General features: G+C 41.3%; 1 protein-coding gene across 1 annotated transcript; it reads right to left on the bottom strand.

Annotated features, from left to right (window-relative positions):
• Nucleotides 1-8,167: 8,167 nt before the first annotated feature.
• Nucleotides 8,168-22,514, bottom strand: LOC114520455. The gene is made up of 33 exons (XM_028540719.1): nucleotides 22,265-22,514; nucleotides 21,885-22,181; nucleotides 21,479-21,775; nucleotides 21,040-21,339; nucleotides 20,664-20,954; nucleotides 20,263-20,564; nucleotides 20,006-20,147; nucleotides 19,572-19,859; nucleotides 18,923-19,222; nucleotides 18,732-18,767; nucleotides 18,385-18,626; nucleotides 17,889-18,081; nucleotides 17,418-17,567; nucleotides 16,905-17,252; nucleotides 16,532-16,822; nucleotides 15,994-16,149; nucleotides 15,551-15,868; nucleotides 14,966-15,256; nucleotides 14,584-14,880; nucleotides 13,618-13,914; nucleotides 13,179-13,478; nucleotides 12,642-12,932; nucleotides 12,246-12,550; nucleotides 11,996-12,137; nucleotides 11,627-11,914; nucleotides 11,197-11,496; nucleotides 10,538-10,837; nucleotides 10,096-10,401; nucleotides 9,754-9,789; nucleotides 9,566-9,677; nucleotides 9,393-9,470; nucleotides 8,998-9,071; nucleotides 8,168-8,884 (listed from the first exon to the last, which is right to left on the bottom strand). The coding sequence occupies exons 1-33, from the start codon at nucleotides 22,446-22,448 to the stop codon at nucleotides 8,199-8,201; spliced, it is 8,238 nt and encodes a 2,745-aa protein (XP_028396520.1). The 5' UTR covers nucleotides 22,449-22,514; the 3' UTR covers nucleotides 8,168-8,198.
• Between the last annotated feature and the right edge of the window lie 228 nt (nucleotides 22,515-22,742).

Here is a 22,742-nt window from a genome sequence, read left to right as displayed (position 1 = left end):
AACATACTTATTTAAGAAAGCTTTCACTGAAAATTAGATAATTTTCTATTTTAACCTCTATGTATATTCTATGTTTTATATTGTGTATATTTCTAATTTAAGTAATTAAAATATTGTAACTATGTATTATTTTAATGTAATGCGCATAGAACATTTTATGAATATGCGCAATAGAAATACATTTTATTATTATTATTATTATTATTGTGTGTGTAATGGACAAAAGACAGTTTACGCTAATGGTATGATAATGAAGAGATGTTAGACTGTATGTAAATTAAGTAAATATGTATATAAGTCATGTTGTAGATTTAGGATGATTATTATTATGCTTGCAGTCGTCTTTAATAAAATGTTTATTTCTGTACTTGTTCGCTTATACTAACGACACGAAACAGACTGAGGTATGAAAAATCGCGCGGTTATTCTAGATTCCTACGATAGTTCAGTTAGATGAACTGAACGGCCGGTTTGACCAAGTGAAACACAATCATAAAAGCCATGTATTAACGTTTTAAAACGGCTTCGAAATAATAGACCTTTTCCATTAAGCTGGTTTTCCACTAGCGATATTTCTCGCGCGAATTTCGCAACCAAACTTTGCGTTTACTAATGCTTAATACTACGCTATTTTTAGCTGTGGTAATTGAATTGCATTTTCATGCATAGATAAAAAAAATGGTCTATGATGCAAAAGGTCTGTTGCATTAATAGATTAACGTTCTCAAATATTTCTTAGTTCCGAAAAACTAATCAAGCGTCGTCATCTATGTACTTGTGTATATTCTGATTGCACTTACAAGTACTTCCTTGGCGTTAATTTCGGCTCCTGCTGTGATCTATTTCCAGACGAATGTGCTGACAATGTTATGGATTGCGTTGGAAGAAAATACTCCAAGAATTCTGAGAACAAGGCCGTGTAGATTGTGTCATGGCCTCGGTCAGCCGCTTTGGTGCTGTCCTGCGAAGAAATAAAGAAACATTGATTTCAAACTCTTCAATGAGAGTTAACGAAACTCGCATTTAGAAGCATAAGAACTATTCCAACTTCCAAGCATGACAGTGAACTCACCCAAGGTGAGATACTTTGCGTTATGAAATATGCAAACTGATAGAGAAAATATTCCACAGCACCTATAAAAGAAAAATAGCGTTGCAAGACCTTCAGTTTAAAATCTTTTTAAAATAAAACGTGTTTCGGCGTTGGCGCAAATTTGTTAAAACATTTTTTTGCTCGAATAACCTTGTACAATGCCTTGATTTTGGCGGACATTGTGTGGAGTGATAAGAACAATACTGTACTTATGAACACGTTCCAGCTTGTTCATTATAATAAAAGACCTGTTTACATGCACTTGCACTTGAAAAATCTTAAGACCTGTTGACATGCACTTGTAATTTTCTGAGCAATTTCCAATACGATTTAATTCGTCTGATAGATGTGAACGAGGGATAAGCATGTGGTAATATTTTGGAGAAATCTGTCAGTTTTACAAATAATCCGCCCAGGTCAAAAACGTAACTAAAGCGGTGATTATGTAAGGTTAATTAGAATTGCGTGACCAAGCTTTGATATTGATCTTCTTCGATCTTAGCTAAAGGTCGACACAGACCGGACGCGATGCGGCAACGCGACGCGAATTTTGCGTTTTCAGAAGCATATAAATTAAATTCTGGAAGCAAATTTTGGAATTTATGGACGCCAGAGCAGTCAAAATGTATTATCGTTAAGTAATCTCCAATTATTTGCTTTTGGAAAATAAAAAAGTTGAAAATTCGCATCGCGTCCAGTCTGTCCGTGTGGGCCTGTGAGGTGTGTAGAGCCCAGCCTTTCCCCGCAGTCACGCTGAAAATACTTGCAAGAAGATGGGGGTATAATACATGGAGATCCTGAAGAATAAAGATATCATATCTAAAATATGGTTCTGTATCATATTTCCCCCTGGGCATAGACACCCCATTGAGGTCCTACATAGGGGTGTAGGTTCTATAGGTTCTAATTGGGGAGTTTTCAGGGTCAATGGTATATAGTCAGGGGGTTGCCGGGCCTAAATTGAAAGAGATGTTTAGAGAAAGAGACTCTCTTTTTGGAGGGGAGGTTCAAAGTGGGAGCCATGATAAAGGAGGGACCTCAGAGAACTTTAGAGTGGGGGCATTGTATAAGGGAGAACTTCAGATACGAAGCTGTTATAGTTTGAACAAGGGGAAGGAAAGCCTTTGGGGAGTACTTATAGAAAAGGTCTTCAGCAGAGTTGAAGAACAGGGCATATATAAGATGAGGGGCTACTTTGGGGTGATAAGTGGGTAAGGGGAGATACGAGGAAGTGTACTTAAAATAGGTGTGGCTTTCATAGGTTGGGCTTATAAAGGGCAAGGGCTTTTCCAAAGGCGAGGGGTTGGTGCCTACAAGCAACATTAACATATTATTTGTAAGTAAAATTCTAATGAACTGCTTTTTGCCAGATTGCTTCGATGCCGTTATATTAATAAAACCAGGAGTATTTTGACATTTGAATGATCTGATACCTTGATATTCCATTCCTGTTTCATTCTTCTGACATCTTCGCATCGTTCAGGAATAGGTTTTTGCAAAGATATATGGATTTGATCCTGAAAGTAAAAAATCTTTAAATCACCGTACCAATAAATTACACAACATTCGCGATTAACGGTGATCGAAGATCGTAGTTTACTATATTCATACCAAGAACATTGCTTCCTGTCCAACTCTTGGGATCTGTTTTTGAGCGCTGAAATCTTCAACACGATTTCGAATCATATTTAAATTGAAGATGAACACTTTAGGAAGCGCTTAGTGGTTCTTGCATCGAAAATTTAGACAAAATACAAAGAAAAAGTATAAAATAAACAGTCGATGTGCAATTTTTTATTTGAAAACACCACCATTTTGAATATCGGGCCCAGGTCCTTTCACGTTTTACCGTCGATTTCAACGCCAATGGACACTTACATAAATACAATTTTACAACAAAATTTAACCAAAGTGATTTATTACTTTTATTACTTCTGAATTGTTATTTGGGTAAGAGTGGTTCTTATTTTGATGGGGCAGCAGGATGTCCACTGGTTACACGAAGTACGAACAATATGAAGCATACCACAAAAAGATAAAAAAAATCTAAAACTATACAAATTTTATCTAGCATATCTATTACGAGACAAAAACTTAAAGTTCGTCATGATAATAGCTATACGTCACTTCCCCTCCGTAAAACAGCTTTATTGGCTATTAAATCCGGGGCAGGAAAACTCTGAATGACTCAATGTTGTTGCAACTGCCAAAGTTCATCATCAGGATGGCATGGCTTAATGAATCGAACATTATTCGCAGAGGTGGAAGCACGGGTAACAGGAGTTTGTTGAGTAAATCTGGTTGCGTGGATCAGCCCACGGCCGTTCCAAGAGTCTGTAACAAATAATTAAATATTGTCTAAGGGGACTTTGAGGTAATGAAATGAACAAATAACGCGCTTCTACAGTAAACTGAGTGGTAGTCGTGTTATCGTGTGATAATCATCCTAACAATAGCATGTTTTGTCTCCAGAATTGTTTTAGTCATTTCAATGGGTCCATTTTACGCTGTGTTAATTAAATCTCCGTAACCGGACTCATGTGAACAGCTGCTAAGTTTTCAAATGAAATTCACGCCGTCGCGTTTTAAAATGAGCGTTGTTGCCTTCATTGGGGGTTTTTAATATAGTTGCAACTATACGAAGTTATAGTTCTATAAAGTTCTAACTAAGTTCAATGGAAAAAGTAGTTACCCATTGCACTTTTCTGAGCTTCCACAACTCCAGCCAATCTCATGATTTCATTTTCTAAAAACGCCTTCCGTTCCTGTAAACGGCTAACACACACTTTTAAATCAACGCTTTCGTCTTTAACTTGTCTGTTTTCTGCATTTAGGTCGTCAAACAACAACTTCAATGCTTCAAATCTTCTCTGATATAAACAACCTTCTCCGGTCGGCTCTGGAGTCGATGACAAACTGGCCTTATCACGTAATTCTCCACGAAGTCGCTCGTTTTCTTTGCTCAAATCGCAAATCATTTTTGTCATTTTTTCGATGACCTCTGCCGATCGACAGACTAAGTTTTCATCAGGACTGCTGGACCTCTTCATCCCTATTGATAGCTATAATATATGGTATTAATCCTGAGCTGTCCAAAATCCAGCCTTCCTACAATCTAAGCAAATTTCAGTGAGGCCTGAAAATTAATTCTGACATGTGTTTAAATTGTTTCTCACACGAGTCACGGAAAAGGTACTGACAAAGATGACCTTTCAAGTACATGCAGTGACCTTTCATATTCAATGTTGACAAACAATTGTTCACTGGCACAATCGTGTTAATCGCCATGAGACAGTCGACACTACCTGGTAATTTATGCAAATAAAATATGCAGGAAATTTCTAGACGCTTCCAACTTCAGAACTTCGAACACGTGGTCACGAATCTCCTTAGTCAACAGCACACCATGTATCAGCGATATATTTATTCCAAGCGATGTCATAAATCTACTCACGTATCACTTACGTAGCAAATTAACGTCTGCCAAAGTGATTCGATGTGATTCAGTTTAGCGTATGTCATTTTTTGGATATATATACTACATTAACGTTCTAACGGATCCTAAGGCTCACATCAGTACGATAGCACACCAGCTCTTACACTATATTTTTGCCCGCTGCCGATCGGTAGGGATGGAGACGGTATCCGAGCGAAACGGTCGGGCTAGGGGTGAAACGGTGTTTCTTTTGAGTTTGCTGTTTTCGGCGCAGATAATAACTCAACGAACCATGCTATTTTAACGGTACCTCCTCCATCCCGTGATCAACTGTCACACGTGAGTCACTGAAGTGAAACCGTGGAATAAACGATACGAACATCAAAGTACACACACACACACACAAAACAAAAAAAAAAAATACCTGTAAATGTGGCGATCATTAATGAATTTACCTTTACCCCAAACACCCATTCCACGACCAAAACGGGTGTGAAAAGAACTGTGCTTAATCCTGCAAAACAAACTAACAAAAAAAAAAACAAACCCCAGCGAGATTAATAAGACGCTTCTCCCGTAGAGTTCACAACATCGCGTGAAGTCGTTAGGGAAAGGGGCGGGATGGGTCACGCAAGCAACTAACAACTCGATCAGGCAAACTGGGCTCATATTTGTACTCACCGGAGGGGGCAAGTAGCCGACCGGACAAGCGTCCTAGGACCCGCGACACTACGATACGAAGACCCGTATAACATTAACTTCCTTTATTATTAATAATAAATACATGTATTTCAAATGCTTTCACACACTATAATACCGCCGGATGTATTTCACCAGTTTTGATCGATATCTCTCGTTTAAGAAAGGCTGGTTTTTATCTTCATCGAATCTCGAGTTTACAAGTTTTAGTTAAAGTATATGAAATATTTCGGAATATTGTTATCAATTGTTATCTGACGTCACACCGCAGGGATAGTTGTGTACACTTGGGGTATTGACATTTGGTCCATAAATTTCCTCTGGCATCATCGCGCATCCCGCGCAACTTTCTGCCTATCACCTGGTCGGTTAATAGTGCCGATCGATATATGTTTTCCGGTGGGAAAATTGCCCACGGATCGGTTACCGTATATGTTTTCTGGCACGAGATTATTACCTCCTACGTATATGTTCCCCGGCGGGGGAATGTTAACTACCGATCGGTTACCATATATATTTTCCACGGGACGAGTGCCGTATGTGCTGTGACCGATCCCTTTTACAAATGCCTTTGTAGAACCCCCGGACGGTGCTATGTTGGACATGAACTAAACCAGGCCTAGGGCCTGCCCCCCCCCCCAGTAAAAGTCCCTTTCGAGTGTAAAAATTTGCAAAATAACCATGTTACAAATGCAAGACATCAACGAATATTTACAGAGAGCTTGAGAACGAAGTTGCCAATCCTCGTAATTACTGGTTACACGAAGTGCGAACAATATAAAGAATATTAGAAGAAAATAAAAAAATCTAAAACTATGCAAATTTCAACTGACACATCTATTATCAAGAGACAAAAAGTCAAAGCAAGTTCGTGACGATAATAGATATCTATTTCCCCCCCGTAAAACTGCTTCAATTGGCTTTTAACTCCGGGGGAGGTGAAATCTCAGGGTTGTTCCAACTGCCAAAGTTCATCATCAGGGTGGCATGGCTGAATGAATCGAACACTATTCACGGAAGTAGAAACACGCCCACGGTTACCAGGAATCCAATTTGGATTTCCCCTTCTCTGTCTGCAACAAGTTGTGAGGTCAAACTTTTGATATCTTTCTCGGCATCTTCAAGCTTCTTCTCACTCATTTTCATCTCTTTCCTCAATTCTTCGCAAGACTTTCTCTCCCTTTCAAAACTCCCCTTGTAAAGAAGCAGCTGACATCTCGTTGCTTCAAGTTGTTCTTCCAGCCGTGTCTGTCTGCTTGCGTCAATCAACCCACGCATCTTCGAAGAAGCTGTAACAAATATCGAGGTAACGTCTAAGTTCTTTGTTTTGAAATAGAATTCACACAATCACATGACGTCGAAGTATTTTGAAATAAGCGTAATTCAAATGGAATGTGTCTCAGCCTTCTGGTCTGGAGGCCCAGCATATGTTGCAATCAGGTAGTTTCATCATGTATATAGTTGCAATTATAAGAAGTTATTGTTGCAAGTTAAAGTTATAAAATGTTATAACACAGTGACACTGAATAAAGATCAAAAGACTGTTGTGAGTGCATCTGAAATAGACACGGTCGTGAGTGCATTTAAAATAGACTGTACATTACGTGTAGCGCATATCAGGTGATAGATATATCAACTTTGTTCCAAACTTCCAAGATCATTGTCGTAACAAGTAGCTATTTACAAGTGTGCCCATGCAGTGTGCTTATAAAATGGAGTTAGGCTCGACACGCATGTCACCTTTGCGTCACAAAAAGCCTCTTTGGGAAACATCCAAGAATCATCAGAGATGATGGTCCAGACCTTTGCTCAAACCTCGCAAGCTATGTTTTCTACTTTAGTTTAAAGATGAAAAACGTAGTTACCCATTGCACTTTTCTGAGCTTCCAAAACTCCAGCTAATCTCATGATTTCATTTTCTAAAAACGTCTTCCGCTCGTGTAAACGGCTAACACATACTTTTAAGTCAATGTTTTCGTCTTTAACTTGTCTGTTTTCTGCATTTAGGACTTCAAACGACAATTTCAATGCTTCAAATCTTTTCTTATAAACGCAACCTGACATTTTTTCGAAGAACCTTGTCGATCCACTGACAAACTTTTCATCAGGATTGCTGGATCTCTTCATCCCTGCTTGTTAATTACAATTCTATGATATTGATCCGAAACTGTCGCAATTGCAGGCTTCTCAACCACAAGCTAAGCAAATTCCCCTTGTCATGGAAACGGGTGCTGGAGTATGGTTGCAAAGTCAGTAATGACGTCAATACATGTTCTCCCCGAAGTTTGATTGGCAGCTGAGTGTATCCATAATAATGATATTAGTTAGAGTTTCCGCGTTTGAAGAGTCTATATTGTAACTCTCTCTACATATTTGATCTTATATGGTCATGTCTTCGAGATAATAGGTTACACATTCCAGGAAAAATTGTATTTCTGTGCACTCACAGATAATATATACTGAATATAGTTTCTGTATGCATCATTTGGTAGACGAACTCTAATAGTAACGAATAACCCTCATGTCTACTCTCCATGCAGTCAAAAAACGACACAAGCAATGCCCTTGATGAAATATATTTGCCTATATGTATATTGCGTGTTCCTATTTTATCCATCGATACTACCTTCAACACTGCAGACGCACTTTTAACTCTAATTAGGAGTTATTATTTCTAAAATTATAACTTGTCTAGCCGGTCTTTGTTGGTCATTGTTCTGCACTTAGACACTGACGCAATTTAGAAAATTCACATCTCGAAGCGATGCGGGGATCGTGGATATAAACTATCTTACTAAATTTCAAATGCTTTTATACTCTGTAATACCGAATGTATTAATCAGTTTTGATCGATATCGCTCGTTTAAGAAAAAGTGATTTTTATTTTCATCGAATCTTGAGTTTACAAGTTTTAGTTACAGTATATAAAATTCGGAATATTGTTATCAATAATATCGAAGATTATGATCACTAATGTGTACCATAAAGATTCTCTGAGGTCACACTGCTGGGATAGTTGTGTACACTTAGGGTATTGACATTTGGTCCATAAATTTCCTCTGGCATCACCGCGCAGCTATTCTGCCTATCACCTGGTCGGTTAATAGTGCCGACCGATAGATCGCCGTATATGTTTTCCGGTGGGACAAAATTACCCATAGATAGATTTCCGTATATGCTTTCTGGCACGAGATTATTACCTCCGTATATGTCCTCCGGTGGGACAAAATTACCCACGGATAGATTACCGTATATGTTTTCTGGCACGAGATTATTACCTCCTCCGTATATGTTCCCCGGTGAGGGAATGTTAACTACAGATCGGTTACCGTATATGTTTTCTGGCAGGAGATTATTACCTCCGTATATGTTCCCCGGTGGGGGAATGTTAACTACCGATCGGTTACCGTATATATTTTCTACGGGACGAGTGCCGTATGTGCTTCCACCATAGATGGATTGCATATCCATTAAACTCTTTGCATAAGCATTCAGTAAAACTTGGCCGTAAATTTCCCCCTGCTCAGGGTTGGGTAAGGATACAGATATATGGCCGGGGTTATATATGGATTCGGAATAGCTGTCGTCCTTAGCTGTCCTGCCTTTCCTTCCTGATCCCTCCTGTTTCCCGGTTCTCTTTTGTGATGGCCTGCCGTCTGGGAAACAAAATTAAGGAATTTACAGTTTATCACAATCACGAGCACTAAACAGAGTAAAATTATTACAAATGGTTAGATTTTTGCCGTTCAAAATCGTTTCCACGTCTAACCTGAGTCATCATCGCTTGATCCACGCTCACTAGAATTACGTATACTTGAGTTAAAATCGGATTCCTCTGAATCACTAAAAGGCGGAACAAAATAATTTCTTAATGCAGTCGACGGTGATGAACCTGTAGTTATAGAAGTGAAGTGGATTCCAGGGGCGTTTTCCTTTATACGGTAAAAACGGCCAGAGCGGTCCTGTTGTATTTCGGTACAGACAGATTACTGGTATTTTAGAGTGTTTCAAGAACGCCGCATTCAAGTATGTCGTTATTCACATCTGCCTAGCACAGGAAATTCAGTTTCACCGCCATATTCTTAACGAAATACTAAGCAAAATTTTGATCGATACAAAAACTTGCACTACAGCTGTAAAGACTAGACAAAATTTGGTAAAAACCTTGAACGTATTTCTCTTTCTTCATTCCGTCTCATCGCTTTCTTTCGCCATACCTCCCGTCGACGCTTTCTCCAGGGGCTGAAAAATAACAAACGTTTGTTTGGAGTGTTGGCAGAGAGATCAGGGAATTCTGACAAGCGTGGGTATTTATATGGAGAAGGAAGTCCGCTTACCTTGTATAAGGAACATAACCTGTCACAAGCAATGATATGAAAACGAAAAATCCAACGACACCCAAAAAACTCAGAACTCCCGCAGCGATTCCCGCTTTTGCTAACGCTATATCTGAAACCGAGAATAGCAATTCATGATGATAAAACTCGGATTCGCTTTTAAACAACGGCTTGTAAACTACACTTACATGCTTTGTTTGACTTCTTTACATACTTCACATCGGCTGAAACAAAAAAAAAATTGTCTTTCACGGGTCTCTTGCATGTGTTTACCATCAAAGAAAGTTTTGCCCAAGTAGGTTTTGATTTCAGCGAGGAATGAAAATCACAGGACACGAGAAAAACTTTTGATGAAAGAACTAACTAATTTAAACCATGATTCCCTGCCTAAGTAAAACATGAATTTAATTTCTCGCCCTATCTGTATTTATGGCTGGCCGAATTAAAAGGTAAGAGGCATCGTGTTCATAACCTTTCCTACAAGTGCCACAGAGCGAGGTCACCCGCCACCCATTAGTTCATTTGGTTACCTTTTCCTGACGTCTTTTGGTGAACAACACTAGGCGGCCCAAAGCCAACGACAGTTCCTGCTTTTACTTCAATAATATACTCCGTCTTTGCCTTTAAATTACTGCAAGTCCAGGAGAGAACTGCATTTGATACTGTCACATTTGAAAACATTTTGAGATACCCGCTATCTAGCTGTTCGTAAACATCAATTGCATACGATGTTAGTACACCGTTCGTCTCGCTTTCGTCAGGGCTTTTCCATGAAACAGTTATAGAAGTATAGTTGAAAGCTGTAACTGAAATTTCGCTTGGAGTACCCGATGGAACTACAAAAGAAAAAGCAATTTCAACCAGGGCATACTAGTCTCAAAAACCGTTTCCTCTGGAAATGTACTACCCAAAAACTCATACTGATTATTTTAGGAGGAAACTTGAAACCAAATCACCCAATGCAAGACTCACCCCACTCCCCTGTTCTATGACGAACCCTGGTGGGGGGACCGTATCCCCCAGTGGTGCTTGCCTCCACGCTTACAGTGTACCATCTATAAGGTTTCAACCCAGCTATAAGTAACAGCCCCTTGCTCCCACCGACAACAACAGTATTATGACATGGCTTGGTATCGCTGATCTCCTTTGAACACAAACGATAGGCTACGATGATTCCGTTCCTTTTCTCTACTTCCGGTGGAGACCACGTAACTTCTAAACCAGTTGGACCGATCCCTTTTACGAATGCCTTTGTAGGACCCCCGGACGGTGCTATGTTGGAGAAATAGCATGGAAACTGAAAAGCTGACATGAACTAAACTAGGCCTAAGGCCTGTCCCCCCAGTGAAAGTCCTTTCGAGTGTAACAATTGTAACAATGCAAAATAAGCATGTTTAGAAGAAGGTAATGTTGTTCTTTTAACAAGCCTTATTCCATCAGGATGGATTCGTCAGTATGTAGTTCACTCTCCCCTGTTCTGTTAGTTCCGATTGATGGTAGATTGAACTTAGAAAAGCGATAAGGAAAACCTCGACTTATAAATAAGAGCTCTCAGTTTAAGAAGTTCAAAGCTAGAGACGTCAAAGCAATAATTTTTCGACAGAAACCGAATGAACCATCGCAATACTTACGGGCTGACAGTGTCCAGTGACGGACTGACGTAGAAGGACCCCAGCCTTTTACAGTTGCCGCCTTTATAAAAATCAGATATTCCTTAAAAGGTAGAAGACCGGAGAGTATAAAACTCCGAGAACCAGATGGTATGTTCTGGAAACTTGCGCACGGATGCTTCTGCTCGTATTCTTGGAAACACAGCGAGTAGGTGGTGATGATACCATTGCGCGCGTCATCGGGTACCTTGCTCCAGTACAAACGGATGGAGTTTGTTGTTGTCGATAAGACTTCAATGTATTCTGGACCAGAAGATGGCGCTAGATGGACAAGTGATTGAAATGAATGGTTAACTAAATCGTCTACTTAGTAGCTAGGGCTTCAGTTTGGAAGATGAAAACATTACTGAAGATAAAGAGAGGCGAAAACCAGCCAGAACATTGAACCAACCTGCTTGCTCAGTGCGATGTACAATGGAGATCGGAGTCCCCTTTCCGGCAACATTGAATGAAGCAACTTCAATCACATAGTCGGTATACGCCTTCAAACCCTCAATCCACTTTGTCCTCAGATCAGTGGACGTCTTGTTCTTTCTGCACGTGACCGATGACGTCTCCCTTGCACAGATTACGTAACCTTGTATATCGCCGTTCTTGTCTGTCGTCTTGGACGGTTGCCAGGCAATCTTTAGTGACGTGGCATTTGATGATGTTACTGATAAAGAGTCGGGAGTGACGGCTATAATAACAAGGCAAAGGTATGTCAGTTAATCCCGTGTGGTCGCGTTCAGCTATTGGTACTCTTGAAAGTCATGCTTACCAGGAGCACAGCCGTATAACTCGACTCTCATGCATTGATGGGGACCAGAGAACGTGACAACTTTAAACCGGATAAAACGAGTTAAAACCGGTTCATCCAGATAGTGCTTCACAATCTCAGCACCAGAGTTTCCAGGAATTTTCTAAACAAAATAAAACGCGGCACGCTTTATAGCAGCATTACCAGTACTCGGTCCAGTTTTCCGACTTCGGTCAGCCTAAGCTAGTGTCAAAAGTGTCAACTCTCTTACCTCTTTACCGCTGACAGTCACCGTCGTCCATTGGGCGCCGTTCTTGCTGTACTGGACATTGTATGATGTCACCCGAGCGTTGAAGTGACTTATATCTCCTTGCGTAGCTACGGCGATTATCCTAATGAGTCCCCCAATGTCCACTTGTATGGAGGCTCCCATTTTCGCCCCGTCTTCGCACCATATTTGCAGGTTTTGAAAACGCGCTTGAAATGCTTCGTGACCATCGCTCAAAAAGCCACTGGCAGAAAATTGGAAATTGCGAATCTTATTTCGGTCGCTCAGAAGAGCGCTGTCGCATTTGCCTGAGATTAGGAAAAAAAGGATGTTCTTAAAATTCTAACTTCCATTTATCAATTCATTGGGAAATTCACCCACCACCATGCAGTAACTCACCAGCCATTTTCTGCACAAAAGCTGATGGTCCATAACCAATCTTTGTGGCAGCTTTGATCTCTACCAAATATTCTCGGTCCGGGCTGAGTTCGGTGAAGAGGTATTGAGACTGGGTACCGGCCACGAACCTCGTGTCGTTACACGCGTGTAGCACACCAAACTCTCTGATACAGAGGGAATAGGAAATAATCGCCCCGTTCTGTTTCTCCCTCGCTGGTGGCAACCACGCCACTTGAAATGTTGTCGAAGTGACATTCTTAACTTGCACGAATGTCGGTGGACCAGATGGCGCTATATCAATACAAGATTTTAAGGTTTGTTCACATGAGCCAATTTTGTTGGATCCAATTCACTTCTGATGTATGAAATAAAGTCGGTTATTGATAAAGCAGTACTGCATTGGCTTCAGTGGATTTGTTGCTCATATACATTACAAGACAACAGACTATAAAACATCCATCAGAAGTGAACAGACCTTTGTACTATCAAAGCTGTGAGCAGAGCCTACTCACGTATGAATAAATTTTGTTCACTTACCTTCCATTAAAGTTCTAACGTTAAGAACAGCTGCTGGTCCAAAGCCTGCCTTTGTGCTGGCGCGTATTTCGATGACGTATTTCACGTAAGGTCGAAGATCTGTTGCCAGGTAGCTGACGTGATCCCTTGGCAACGAGATGGTTCTCTTGCTGGTCAGACTCCAAGGTTCTGGTAGCAATGTCAGACGATATTCTGTCAATACACCATTTTGGTTTTCGGGGCTTGGTTCCTTCCACGTCAAGTTGAGTTGAATGGAGTTGAGAGAATGAACCGTGAACGAAAGAGGAGATCCTGAGGGTGCTACAAGGATAGATAGGGATTTCATGTGATGCATGATGATTTGACACTTAGATACTCTAACTTTCAACAAGATCAGGAAACCACGGTTTGTCCATCTTCGGAGGTTAGGTAACCAGGCCATCATTTTCTACCGACTAACCTGCTTCCGATGTTCTGTTGCTCACCATCACGCTCGGGCCATCCCCCACCGAGGTAGCCGCGCTAATAATGACGTCATACACAGTGTACGGGGTTAAATTCGTTCCGGTGAAGTGTCTTTGGTCTGCAGTCAAAGCTCTGTCCTCACATTTGTCGTTTATCCTCAAACTTCTGATGCAAATTTTGTAACTCACGATAACGCCGTTTTGCAGCTCTTTTTCGGGCGGCGACCAAGTGACGGTCAACGACGACGAGTTCACGAATACTACACGAAGATCCGTCGGCGGACCGCTCGGAGCTGAAAGTTATAGATAATACAGTTAGCACATGTTGCAAGCGCACACGATTAGGAATCCAGACACTGATATAATGAATAGCTATTAGCTGGAAACTCGATAAGTTATCGGCCAGGGACAACGGAGTTTTTTTCGTATTGCTGAGGCTCGGAACCGCGCGTCTGCGTCGGAGACTTCAGGAAAATTTTGAAATATATGCCTCTGAAATGGTCGCAAATGCCTCTCAATTTAAGGATTATTAGGAAATAGAAGATACTTTGTAAAGTTTCCAGCATGTTTGATGCCCATACAAAAACATCAAACAATATAACCATGCATTGGTTATGATGTCAAATATTTTGACATGGATAACCACGCTGTCTTAATGGTCAAATGCTTGTCCTTTTTTGTCTCTGTTTTTTCTAATTTGGCCAAACATATGTACTGAACATAACTAATTTCAATCAATTTGTAAACATGGCGGATTTATCACGACAGATATCGTTGGAAATTAGAATACTTATTTCTTTGAATTGGTTTTTAAAATATACGTTGAAGAAGTAAAAGTTACGATAGTATTCCAGATAAGATACACTGCATATACTTGTAAGCAAAAAATCCAATTTGCTAAAAATATTAAAGAACGAAAGGTCCCGCGGCCCCTGTCATCCTCGATGCCCCCTCCCTCTCACCTGCTTCTGATGTCTTGGTGGCCACCAGCATACTCGGTCCATGCCCTGCGGAGGTGGACGCACTAACAATCACGTCATAAATGGTGAAAGGCGCAAGGCCAGAGGCAATGTAATTATTTTGACTTCCTGGTAAAACCACGTGTTCACATCGAGAGGTTATCGCGAAACTCCGGACGCAAACGTTATAACTTCGAATAACACCGTTTTGTAGAACCAGCTCGGGCGGCGACCACGAGGCGATCAATGACGATGCGTTCACGAAATTTACACGAAGATCGGACGGTGGGCCGCTCGGAGCTAAAAGAATCGAAATCGAGACAAAATTTGAGCTAGTTCTCCAAATTCATGTGCTTGCTTTATTGAGAACACACCCAACAATTACCTGCTTCTAACGTAGTCGCATATTCAATTGTGGAAAACGGGCCGTAACCAAGCAACGCCGCTGCCCTTATTTTAAGTGCGTACCGCACATAAGGATGTAACTCGGTAACATTCCATTGGGACTTGTTCGCGCGAATGTCGATGCAGCCGCTGGTGCTGAAGGCTCCGGTGTAACAGATTTCATACTTTGATATATCGCCTGTGAATTTGTCCGTTTTGGGGGAGTCCCAATCAATCAATAAGGTCGTAGCAGATGAAGATACGCTTTTTATGGTGGGATATGTTGATAAATCTGAAAGTATAAATATATAAAGCTAAATTGAGAGCAGGCAGAGTGAGTATAGCAGAGGAGAGTAGACTGGGGCCCTTTTCTTCAAAGCTTTTATACACATTGCACGATTTACACTATTGTTGCAGCAGTTATGTTACAATAATGAGAGGAAACTCCGAATTTAAGAATGTAAACAGGCAATTTCAGAGCGACTGGAAAACCATTATCCGGTGGATAGCGCTATCCAGCTTTCATACAACCGTCCCCAGTTCATTTACGCTCGGTTTAAACCAGATTTCGGCCCAATTTAGTTACCTTTTGGCAACAAGATTTCAGTCTCAAGCACAGCTGGTCCAGACGAATAGGTTGAAATTTTCGATTTCATCCACGGTGCAGTTCCCGTGCCTTTGAGGCAAATCAGCGCGTTTGATTCACCTTTAGTAAGCACAGAGGGCGCATGAGGACAGACGGCGATCAATGAGGAAGCGGCATCACTGTAGTAGACATGCGCACGATGATATACGACCATAAAAATAAGAACTTTGTCGGGTAAAGTTGAAAGAAACGCCGACATCTTTGCCCCGCTCTTCGTGTCTGTGAATGTGTTGAACGAGTTGCGATGAATCATATTTCCTGAGGAAATAAAAAGTGTGTGAAATAAAAAGAATGTTGAATCTTAGCCCCTGCAAACACAAACAGGCTTCACCTTTGCTCTGCAAACCGGGCTTCACCCTGGTAGGCACTACAAGTGCACCAACCTGTTTTCGCATCAAGAACGAGAAAATTATGTCCGTGCTGGTTAAATTCATAGCTCACACCAGACACAATTATGGAAGAATTAGCTCGTCCATACACGCGATATAATACATCTTCTTCCACTCGTGAGATCATTTGGACGTCGATACGTGCGGCGTCTAAAATCGTATTTGCACAAAACTCAGGTTGCATAACTCTTATAGTTTTGAAAGATCCTTGCAAGCAGTAGCGTAGCCAGCCTGTCGATTTGTCCCGCTATGCTAATATTTTATTGTTCACTGACTGTGAAAACAATAGATTTCTAAAGGCATGAATAATTATAACTCGAAATTTACATAGCGGGACAAAATCGTCAGGCTGGCTACGCCACTTCTTGCTAGACAAAAAGGGCAAAGGGATCGATCAGACGGTCTCTAGTCTTTCAAGCTATTTCTGCATGGGTATTTCTTTATGTTGAGAAAAGCAATGAGATTTGTCAATCATTCAACTGCGTTGCAACTTCCTTTCCATTTGATCTGGCCATGAACGAGATCATCTTACCTGGCTCAATTGTGAAAGCATTTAGTTTGAACGCGTCGCCAAACATGCTCGCCGACTGGGCACGAAGCGTGATAGAATAAAGGGATAACGGTAACAGTCCAGTGAATGTATATTTGAAGTCATTTTCAACCAGAACGCAAGCGTTTGCTTTGAGGTTATCAGCGATGCAGAGACTGTAGTTGAAGGGATAATCATAATCTGTCAGATAATCATCAGGTCTTGACCACGTTAGTTTTATCGAGTTACCATCAGTGTAGACTATTTTGACATGGCTAGGCGGTCCACTTGGAGCTAAAATGTTACAAAAATGATGTCAAACGATTCGTTTAGCTTACCATTGCATCTTCTGTTAAAACCAGTGAAACACACTGACCTTTTCTCAATGTCACAAGCTCGACAATTCTTGACGGTCCACGGCCAATCTTCTTTCGTACCATTTTTCGCCAATAAGGGATCGGATTGTGGATCCCCTTATAACCCAGAAAGGCCCATGATTCCCCATATTCGAGGTCTGCTGTGATTGGTTGATCCACCAGTTGCTCTAAATATGGTATCGCGGCTTTGTAGTATTTTTCGCCGCTGAAAAACACAACCATACACACGATCGTTCCAGGATTGATGGAGGTGTCCAGAAAATCTTTCATTTTGATTTCAGAATCACTGCGAGACCACGTTAAAAAACTGAGAGAATCACTCGCAATATCGTAGCCTTTAACTTTGCCTGAAAAACCAAACACGGACAAATCGAAACAGTTAAATTTTGATGCTTTGCAAAGTTAATGCTACCAGATATTTTCATGTGCGCTTTTTCCTCTGTCTGTTCCTTACTTGACAATTGAAATCGTCCTACATTCAATTAATGCAATTGAGAAACAATACAACTTGCCTGATTCAATATCGTAGATTTTGAAATTAATTCCTGGCTCGGTAAAGATGTGTATTTTATCGTTATCGACTATTTGAGAATAGATGTCCTTGCTTGCACCAGCCTCGGCCACACCATTTGAGATCAACTTCAGACGTAACACAGAAGCCGCTGAAATATAAGGACATATCCAGTTAATTTACTTCTATAATTTCTGCCGAAAGGAATCATCCTTACCATGACGACTATAACACACCACACCTCACAATATACTATACCACACCATACCATACCGCACCACACAACACCATACCACACAACACTATACCATACAACACTATAATATACCACACCACACAACACCATACCACACAACACCATACCATTCCTCACCACACTCTGTCATACCATACCATACCATACAACACCATACCATTTCCCGCCACACTCTGTCATACCATACCACAGCCCTGACATCAATACAAAACTTACGTCTTCTTCCATAAACCTCAACCTCACAAAAGTTCAATACACCATAATTAGCTGGAATGATAACACTGACAAACTGTCCTTTGAGTGGCTCCTCGCAAATGATCTCGCGAGATTCCCCTGGCTCTAAACCTGATTGGAATATCGGCGTACATCTCGCATTTATCACACCACCGTTGATATTATTGTCTCCAACCTTGGAAAAGAAACGTTAGAACTCAAGATCATGAATATAGTTTCATAAAGCAGCATATATGGACACTTATAGCTATGATCTGTGATTTCGCATATCAACAGTTTTTAAAATTAAATTTTCCCGAGGACCAATACCTTCGTTCGTGGTCAGTTAAAATACAAGCGTTCGGCATGGTTAATCTTTCAAAACCTCACAGCTCAAAAAAAGCCCGTGAATAAGCTTTCCAATCTCTCAAAGTTAACAAGAGACTACACAATATCTCAACAGCAAGTCTTATTGATCTGAACATTTCTTTACACATACCTTAATCTCAAAGTTTTGTAGTCTATCGCTGCAACAATCGCGTCTATTGGTGATAACAACTGAGGTTACATAGAAATCCTCTCCCAGATCCAATAACCACCAAGGCTCGAGTTGCTGATCTGTCTGAATGCAAGATTTCTCGGAATAGTCCGGGTGTCTATTACCGTCAACCGCGTTGGACGAAATGCCTTGATCCACAACACTGGACTGATAAGTCTTCTTTCCCAAAGCAATGTTCTTTTCTGAAAGGTTGATAGCAATGGAGTACAACTTAACTAAGTTAAATGGAGCTACACTAAACTGAACTTTGAACACTGAATTGCATTCTGGAATTAAATATTGCTTACCTCTGTAATCTGGTGTCGTCAATGCTACTTTAGTAACTATAATAAAAAAAATTGTAAGTCAGTAAGAGCAATAAGGGAAACATTGACTTATAAATAACAGCTCTCAGTTTAAGAAGTTCAGAGCTAGAGACGTCAAAGATCTTCGGCAATAATTTTTCAACAGGAACCGAATAAGCCTTAGCAATACTTACGCGCTGACAGTGTCCAGTGACGGAGGGACGTAGAAGGACCCCAGCCTGCTACAGTTGCCGCCTTTATAAAAATGAGATATTCCTTGAAAGGTAGAAGACCGGAGAGTAGAAAACTCCGAGAACCAGACGGTATATCCTGGAAACTTGAGCACGGATGCTTCTGCTCGTATTCTTGGAAACACAGCGAGTAGGTGGTGATGATACCATTGCGCGCATCATCGGGTACCTTGCTCCAGTACAAACGGATGGATTTTGTTGTTGTGGATACGACTTCAATGTATTCTGGACCAGAAGATGGCGCTAGATGGACAAATGAATGATTGAATATTGAAGTTAGAACTTATCCCTAATAAAAGAAGTGAAAAAAGGACGTCAGCAATTATACACAAAAGAAGCGCGGCTTCAATCGGTTAGCTAGAGATTCTCCAAGACGTGCTGAACCCTACCGAAAGGGCGCAAGCAAATTTACAAAGAAAAGACAACAAAATTCAGCAGACATTTTCCACAGTTTGGCAGAATGTTGCTTCCAGTTAATTGGAGATCAATTTCTAACTAAATCATCTACTTAAAAGCTAAGGATTAAGTTTGGAAGATGAACACATTACTGAAGATAAAGAGAGGCGAAAACAAGCCAGAACATCGAACCAACCTGCTTGCTCAGTGCGATGTACAATGGAGATCGGAGTTCCCTCTCCGGCGACATTAAATGAAGCAACTTCAATCACATAGTCGGTATACGCCTTCAAACCCTCAATCCACTTTGTCCTCAGATCAGTGGACGTCTTGTTCTTTCTGCACGTGACCGATGACGTCTCTCTTGCACAGATTACGTAGCCTTGTATATCGCCGTTCTTGTCTGTCGTCTTGGACGGTTGCCAGGCAATCTTTAGTGACGTGGCATTTGATGATGTCACAGATAAAGAGTCGGGAGTGACGGCTATAATATAATATATTGTATAGGCTCATATAGTCAGCGGACAGCTTACATAGAATTGAGAGCAGGGAGAAAATTGTACTGGGAGGAAATTTGCCCAATATGACCAATGTGGACCTTTCTAATAGCCTTAAATGAGTCATGCTTACCAGGAGAACAGCCGTATATCTCGATTCTCATGCATTGATGGGGACCAGAGAACGTGACAACTTTAAACCGGATAAAACGAGTTAAAACCGGTTCATCCAGATAGTGTTTGACAATCTCAGCACCAGAGTTTCCAGAAATTTTCTAAACAAAACACATCAAAATGAATATTATGTTTAGAGCGGTATTACCAGTATTCGGTCCAGTTGTCCGACTTCGGTCAGCCAGACTCAGCCTAAGCCAGGCTCAACTCTCTTACCTCTTTACCGCTGACAGTCGCTGTCGTCCAGTGGGCACCGTTCTTGCTGTACTGGACATTGTATGATGTCACCCAAGCCTTCTGACTTATATCCCCTTGCGTAGCTACGGCGATTATCCTATTGAGTCCCCCAATGTCCACTTGTATAAAAGCTCCCATTTTCGCACCGTCTTCGCACCATATTTGGAGGTTTTGAAAACGCGCTTGAAATGCTTCGTGACCATCGCTCAAAAAGCCACTGGCAGAAAATTGGAAATTGCGAATCTTATTTCGGTCGCTCAGAAGAGCGCTGTCGCACTTGCCTGAGATTAAGAAAAAAAAGCATCTTTTATTTCTTAACTGAATTCTAACTTGCGCATCCATTTATCAAATGATTGGGAAATTGCCATGCAGTAACTCACCGGCCATTTTCTGCACAAATGCTGATGGTCCATAACCAATCTTCGTGGCAGCTTTAATCTCTAACAAATATTCTCGGTCCTGGCTGAGTTCAGTGAACAGGTGTTGAGACTGGGTACCAGCCACGAACCTCGTGTCGTTACACGCGTGTAGCACACCGAACTCTCTGATGCAGAGGGAATAGGAAATAATCACCCCGTTCTGTTTCTCCCGCGCTGGTGGCAACCACGCCACTTGAAATGTTGTCGAAGTGACATTCTTAACTTGCACGAATGTCGGTGGACCAGATGGCGCTATATCAATACAAGATTTTATGCATAACACTATCAGATCAGTGAGTAAAACCCAATCATGTATGAATTCATTTTGTTCACTTGCCTTCCATTAAAGTTCTAACGTTAAGAACAGCTGCTGGTCCAAAGCCTGCCTTTGTGCTGGCGCGTATTTCGATGACGTATTTCACGTAAGGTCGAAGATCTGTTGCCAGGTAGCTGACGCGATCCCTTGGCAACAAGATGGTCCTGTTGTTGGTCAGACTCCAAGGTTCTGGTAGCAATGTCAGACGATATTCTGTCAATATACCATTTTGGTTTTCGGACCTTGGTTCTTTCCACGTCAAGTTGAGTTGAATGGAGTTGAGAGAATGAACCGTGAACGAAAGAGGAGATCCTGAGGGTGCTACAAGGATAGAGAGGGATTTCATGTGATGCATGATGATTTGACACTTAGATACTCTAATTTTGAACAAGATCAGGAAACCACAGTTTGTCTAACTTCGTAGGTTAGGTAACCAGGCCATCATTTTCTACCGACTAACCTGCTTCCGATGTTCTGTTGCTCACCATCACGCTCGGCCCATCCCCAACCGAGGAAGCCGCGCTAATAATGACGTCATACACAGTGTACGGGGTTAAATTCGTCCCGGTGAAGTGTCTTTGGTCTGCAGTCAAAACTCTGTTTTCACATTTGTCGTTTATCCTCAAACTTCTGATGCAAATTTTGTAACTCACGATAACGCCGTTTTGCAGTTCTTTTTCGGGCGGCGACCAAGTGACGGTCAACGACGACGAGTTCACGAAAACTACACGAAGATCAGTCGGCGGACCGCTCGGAACTGAAAGTTATAGATAATACAGCTATTTAGGAAGAGGCACCAGACAATATAATGAATAGCTATTAGCTGGAAAGAAGTCACTCTTAACTCCTCTCTCTCTCCCTCTCACCTGCTTCTGATGTCTTGGTGGCCACCAGCATACTCGGTCCATGCCCCGCGGAGGTGGACGCACTAACAATCACGTCATAAATGGTGAAAGGCGCAAGACCAGAGGCAATGTAATTATTTTGACTTCCAGGTAAAACAACGTGTCCACATCGAGAGGTTATCGTGAAACTCCGGACACAGACGTTATAACTTCGAATAACACCGTTTTGTAGAACCAGCTCGGGCGGCGACCACGAGGCGATCAATGACGATGCGTTCACGAAGGTTACACGAAGATCGGACGGTGGGCCACTCGGAGCTAAAGGAGTCGAAATCGAGACAAAATTGGAGCTAGTTCTCCAAATTCAAGTGCTCGCCTCATGCAGAACACATCCAACTTACCTGCTTCTAATGTAGTCGCATATTCAATGGTGGAAAACGGTCCGTAACCAAGCAACGCCGCTGCCCTTATTTTAAGTGCGTACCGCACATAAGGATGTAACTCGGTAACATTCCACTGGAACTTGTTCGCGCCAATGTCGATGCAGCCGTCTGGTGCTGAAGGCTCCGGTGTAACAGATTTCATACTTTGATATATCGCCTGTGAATTTGTCCGTTTTGGGGGAGTCCCAATCAATCAATAAGGTCGTAGCAGATGAACATACGCTTTTTATGGTTGGATATGTTAATAAATCTTAAATGAATAAATGTATAATGCTAAATTGAGAGCAGGCAGAGCGAGTATAACAGAAGAGGCATTGCACGATTTGCACTACTACTCACTTGTAGCGACAACAATCATTCATGCATCCGCATCAAAACGCATTCAGGGGCTGGATAACGCTATTCACCAGATAGTGATTTGTTCAATCGTTACATG

The sequence above is a fragment of the Dendronephthya gigantea genome, unplaced genomic scaffold (genome assembly GCF_004324835.1).
Source record: "Dendronephthya gigantea isolate DGI-Jeju-01 unplaced genomic scaffold, DenGig_1.0 000016F, whole genome shotgun sequence".
In the NCBI taxonomy this organism is placed as follows: Eukaryota; Metazoa; Cnidaria; class Anthozoa; order Malacalcyonacea; family Nephtheidae; genus Dendronephthya; species Dendronephthya gigantea.
The sequence above is the reverse complement of the archived record's forward strand: the minus strand, read 5'-3'. Positions and strand labels throughout refer to the sequence as shown.